At 43.6% G+C, this 5,982-nt stretch overlaps 1 protein-coding gene across 1 annotated transcript; it reads left to right on the forward strand.

Annotated features, from left to right (window-relative positions):
- The first annotated feature begins 2,259 nt into the window (after positions 1–2,259).
- LOC147637150 (G-type lectin S-receptor-like serine/threonine-protein kinase SD2-5) lies at positions 2,260–5,435 on the forward strand. The gene has a single exon (XM_086800751.1). It carries the CDS (start codon positions 2,275–2,277, stop codon positions 5,242–5,244), a length of 2,970 nt encoding a protein of 989 aa, XP_086656877.1. The 5' UTR covers positions 2,260–2,274; the 3' UTR covers positions 5,245–5,435.
- Positions 5,436–5,982: the final 547 nt, after the last annotated feature.

Raw genomic sequence — 5,982 nt, forward strand, 5'->3', positions numbered from 1 at the left:
CAACAGGTTTTTATTGAAAGCAATGCATTGGAAGTTAATTGGTTTTGTAACTAAAATTTTAAAATTTTGAATCTTTAATTCAAGGGTAGGCAAAATTACAACCGGTTTTTTCTCAATCTGAGTTGTGAAAAATTACACTAAAGGAGGACGCTTTTTTCTAACGCTCATACACTCGTGTCATGATGTTTGAAAAGGCTTACTACCTAAGGGTGTGAGTTTGAATGCTATTGTACACAACACATGCAAGGTGTCTACCTCAATGGCATAATTTCAGTACCAAAAATCCTACCAAAAAAAGGGGTTCGGATGAGGCAAGGGTGAAAAATGTTCTTTTTTCAACCGAAAAACTTGAAAGGTAAAAGGTCAAACTCAAAAACGTATTTTTTTTTCTCTCAATTGGAAAAAGGAGGTCAAGGCTCTTGATAAAGGGGGTCACAACATCAAAGACTCAAAGGCAAGTCTACCGTCTAGACTCCACCATAGGCGTAATGTGGCCTTGAGATGAGATTTATAAATCGAATAAAACACTATCTCAAAGTGAGTGCGAACGTTTTCCATTTCAATACGCATACTTATGTGGGCCCATGGTTGCTTTTTGATGCACATCGATGCTGTCAAATCCATGAATGATGAATTATTGTGGGCTGAAACTTGCTTTTGGATGCTTATTTATGGCTCAATTTTCGTGAATGATTGAACTTAGAATAGATTGCACCTTTGAAAAGAAATATATTAGAAGAGGACATAATAGTCCACTATTTGTGGGGTTGAGAGCTTAATGCATAATGCTAGAATTTGAAGGTTGCACTACCCTTGTTTTAAAAAAAAAGTGTAGAAATTTTTTTCCCTTCAAATGAAAGGCTAAAAAATAATAGTTTGCCCTTTCAAATTCTTTTCATAGGAATGCAGATTTTACATGAGCCCTTCAAATGAAATTTGAGGATCGCCTTTCAAGTTCGAGGGCTATGTTTAGCCAAGTCTAAAACTACCTTGAGTGGACATTGGCCCAATGACATTAGTAGTGACATTTTGGCATGCACTCCGGCGTCATCGAAAATAAACTTTTCTTTTTAACTAGTGAAAAAAAGAATCACCTTTAAGCTAAATGGGTTTTTATTGAAAAAAATGCATAGGAGGTTAATTGGTTTTGTAACTAAACTTTCAAAAATTTGAATCTTTAATTTAAGACTAGGCAAAATTACAACCGATTTTTTCTCAATTTGAGCTGTGAAAAAGTACACTAAAGGAGGACGTTTTTTTTCTAACACTCATACACTCCTGCCATGTTTGAAAAGGCTTGCTTTCCCAGGGGTGCGAGTTTGAATGCTATTGTAGACAACACATGCAAGGTGTCTACCTCAATGGCATAATTTCAATACCAAAAATCTTCACACAAAAAAAAGGATTTGGATCAAGGAAAAAAATAGGGGCTAATCTTTGCCAATTGGCTATTTTTTGTGGTTTTTCACAAAAATATTCGCTCGATATCTTAAATCATTTGCCCAAATTTTGGCCATTTTGAAGGTTTTTAGAAAATATTCACCCAATTTGAACATTTTAGGGCATTTTTTTTAAACATTCACCCAATTTTCTATAATTTAAGATTTATATAGGAGGAATAATCGCCAACCCACCTACACTTATATATTCATGGAGGTATCTGATTTTTTTACTCTGAGTCGGATGAGGCAAGGGTGAAAAATGTTCTTTTTTATGACCTTCCCATTTTAGCCACGTCCACTACCTTGAGTGGAAATTGGCCCAATGCCAATAATGACATTTTGGTGTCCACTACTAGTCGAGTGAAAAAAAGATGACCTTTAACCTCAACGGCTTTTTATTGCCCCCAAAAAAAATGCATATAGGAGGTTAATTGAATTTGCATATAGGAGGTAAAGGGGGTCTTGGTAAAGGATAAGGCGTCTAAGACTCAAATGCTAAATGTTGTAATATTCCTCCTATATAAATCTTAAATTATAGAAAATTGGGTGAATGTTTGCAACTAAATTTTCAAAAAATGCATATAGGAGGTTAATTGAATTTGCATATAGGAGGTAAAGGGGGTCTTGGTCTTTAAGGATAAGGCGTCTAAGACTCAAATGCTAAATGATCACGACGTCAAAGACTCAAAGCCATGCCTGCCCACTCACGCCTTGCCTGCTGGCCTCTAAAAGGCCTCACTATGCATACTCTGCAGTTAGAGAGCCTGTTGCTGCTGCCGCCGCCTCAAGTGAGCTACGTACATAATATACCTCTGTTTAGGCTCTCATATAGATGAGGGGCGCTCCGAAGATGTTGGCAAGCAGTGTATATATTGTGGTGCTGTGTTTCATGATCCTTCAATCCGCTGATCACCTTGCCACTTCTGCTCCTGATGATCCTTCTTTGCTAGTTTTAAAGGTCGGCCTAAACCTGTCTATGCTCGCATCCTTCGACGCCCATGGCAATGCCGTTTCCCAAGACCTTCTCTTTACGACAGCCATTGCAGCCTATGACGATGGCGCCTTCTTGCCTATTCTGAGCTCCCCGGGCTTCAACAGCACCAATTCGTCTGAAAGCATGGGCTTTTCTCTTGGTTTCTTCTTCTCATCAAGTTTTTATGATGATGATGATTATGTTGATTATCAGAAGATCTACTTGGCTGTGTGTGGCGGGCTATCAGGCAACTATTCCAACTTCACTGATAGTGATTACTCCCAATTTTATCTGAGAGGAAGTGATGACAATCCGGATAATATCTCTAGCCTGCTTCCATTCACAGTTGCTGATGGCTTTGTAGTGCCTGTGTGGATTGCCAATCTGGATCATCCTCTTACGTCTGTGAATTCGTCTCTGGTGGTGGTGGCTGCGGGCAGCAGCAACGAGTTGCAGCTGAGGGATCACAATGGCAGTGTAGTCTGGAATGTAAGCAATGTTAGCATGATGGAGATGCAGGACACAGGAAATCTGGTCATCTACGACACAATGAGCAGAACAAATGTGGTGTGGCAAAGCTCGACCAGAGACACTCTTCTGCAAGGGCAGAAGTTGACGGTGGGCAAGGAGCTGAGAAGTAATGACTCCTCCTACTTGGCTCGCATGGAAAAGGGAGGGCTTGTGCTCTATCTCAATACAGCTCAGTACTTTATTGAACAACCATCTCCGTATTGGGTCATCCCTATAATCCTCCCCTTTCATAGCTGGAATGGCACCAATTTGCTCGATCTCAATACACTGGTTTCATCGTCACCATGCGGCACAAATGATACAGCTTACAGCATGCTAACCAAAACTTTAGATTTTACCCTCCACGCAGGACCCTGCAGAAATTATACCACGGACATCTCGCCCAATTTTGAAAATATACAGAATGTTGGGAGCATAATTTCCTGGAGCTTCATAAAATTGGAAACCGATGGGAGGCTCTACGCCTACGCAGTTTCTACTGGAACCAGCCCTCCCTCATCAATTGGAAGATTTGCACTAGACCAGTCAGCATATCGCTTGGAGTCAGGATCCTCAGTAGCCGAATTTGGTTTCTTGATGGCATCTTGGTGGGGTGAGTGCGATGTCCCCATGTCTTGCGGGCCTCTCAGTGTATGTACACCATTTGCTGCAACCCTCTGCGCATGCCCGGCTAATTATTCCTCTGGGGTGAGTTTCTTTGATCCTATTGACACCAACGACAACTCAAAGGGCTGCAGACGCTCTACCTCTCTGCCACACTGCAGTGAGGGTAATGAGCATATCAACACCACCGACTTCCTACAGTTGGACCAGACGGCAAGCATCTTCCTTTTTGGCGGATGGGCCTTCACCAGCTCCACTTCCGCGCCGGTGGGAGAATGCAAGAAGTCATGCTCCTCCAACTGCTCCTGCAACGGGTTCTTCTTCCAATCCAACAGTTCCGCTTGCTTTTTTATAACCGATGGGATCTCCTTGCTCAATGTAACTGACAAAAACTTGTCTTACCCTATTACAAACAGTCTGGTGTCAATGGAAATCTTTGCAAGGAATTATGTCACCTATTTGAAAGTTACATCTGCAGCAAATAACTCAAGCGGCTCAAGTCCAGCTGCAAGTTCAATCGTAGCAGGTAATCACAAACATACCGTGATAATTGCCATCGCAATTCTATCCTCTTTTGTGGCTTGTTTAGTGCTTGGATTAGCTGTGTATGTCGTCAGTGCAAGAAAGAGCAAACAAGCAAGCCAAGCTAAAGAAGAGCAGGAACTGCGGGACATTCTTCCTCTGCTGCCCAGCAGGTTCTCATACCAGGATCTGCACGACGCAACAAAGGCCTTCCGCGAGCTCCTGGGCGTTGGCGGGTGCGGCTCTGTATACGCGGGCGTGCTTCCAGATGGGAGGAGAGTTGCTGTGAAGAGACTGGAGTCCCTATTGAAAGGCCAGTCGAAGCAGTTCCTGGCTGAAGTGGCCACAATAGGACGCACTAGCCATCACAACATAGTTCGCCTTGTTGGGTTCTGCTGGGAGGTCTCGCAGCGGCTGCTTGTGTACGAGTATGTGGAAAGGGGGTCTTTGGACCACTGGCTTTTTAATGTCAAAGGTGAAGCTCATGATCATGGGTACTCAGCAGCATCTGATGATGGTGCGCCAGCTCCTCTGCTTGACTGGCAGACTCGTTACAACGTGGCGCTGGGGATCGCTCGAGGCTTGAGTTACCTGCACGAGGAATGCGCGCAACCCATCTTGCATTTCGACATCAAGCCGCAGAACATCCTGCTGGATGGTGCATTTGTGCCCAAGCTGGCGGACTTCGGCATGTCCAGGCTAATGCAGAGGGACGTTTCAGAGGTGGTGACTGGGGTGAGGGGAACTCCAGGTTACATAGCTCCCGAATGGCTTTCCCACGGAGCTGTGAGCAAGAAGGGCGATGTGTACAGCATGGGCATGGTAATGTTGGAGATTGTGGGAGGCAGAAGGAATGTGGACTTTTCAATGCTAAACAATGCTCTAATTGACCCAGAGGAGTGGCATTTCCCCAGCTGGGCTGCAGGGAAGTGCGAGCAAGGCTTGATGATGGAGATCGTGGATAAGCGCCTCCAAATATGTGGCTTTGACGAGGAGCAATTAGCGCAGAGGCTCATCCAGACTGCATTCTGGTGCATCCAAGATGACCCAGGCATGAGGCCTTACGCCCCGACCGTGGTGCAGTGGCTGGAAGGGAGCTCTCCTGTGAAGCAGCCTCCCTTTTCCACCGCTGTCCACGCTCCTTCCCGTGTTAAACCCACCTCCTCGTCCTAGATTCTCAGTTCCTTTGGTTTTACCTCCAGTAGTAGTAGTATGCCAGTCCTAGTAGTAGTAACTCCACATCATGTTGTAATACTTTCTGCAATGTATAATGTCCTATATCACAACAATTCCAAAGATGGGTGTAGGGTTCTCTTGTTGTAGTTATATGAACTACATAATAGAAGTTGCCAATGCCTACTGCAGATTATGTTATTGTAAACAATTACTTTAACAATTTTATAATCATGTGACTTTTGTTACTCGGGACTTCAACGTATAAATCTATTTTTTATAACGCTTCCACCTCCCCACCCATATCCACACCTATCTTATAGAGCATGTTTTTGCAAAGTTGGGTACATGAACCACTAGGTGTGCCCTCTCCCTACACCCTGCCTCACCCCACCAAAAGTTCTTGTGTATTAAACTAGATATTTTATCAAATGAGACTTTGTGAGCTATAACTATATGTTGTGTCATGCATGGCTCAATATTATAGGGGTTGTGGATTAGCAAGGGAAATAAGAATGTTGCAAGGGTTTTCATAGAAGTGTGTGTGTGTGTGGTGCATGTATGCATGCTTGAGAGAGAGAGAGAGAGAGAGAGAGATTCACTCCCTGGGCAACAACAATAGATCTCGAAGAAGGGTGGGTTGCATAGGCAAGAAGCATGGGTGGTGGGCCGAAAGGAAGAAAAAGTGGTGTGGTGAATGGTTCACATGTGTCCATGTCTTTACATGTGTATTTATGT

This window comes from Cibotium barometz, chromosome 7, assembly GCF_041138505.1.
Source record: "Cibotium barometz isolate CiBa-2024 chromosome 7, ASM4113850v1, whole genome shotgun sequence".
Taxonomy (NCBI): domain Eukaryota; kingdom Viridiplantae; phylum Streptophyta; class Polypodiopsida; order Cyatheales; family Cibotiaceae; genus Cibotium; species Cibotium barometz.

Excerpts from the sequence above, each read along its gene's own strand:
- LOC147637150 (XM_086800751.1), top strand. The coding sequence starts at position 2,275 with ATGAGGGGCGCTCCGAAGATGTTGGCAAGCAGTGTATATATTGTGGTG.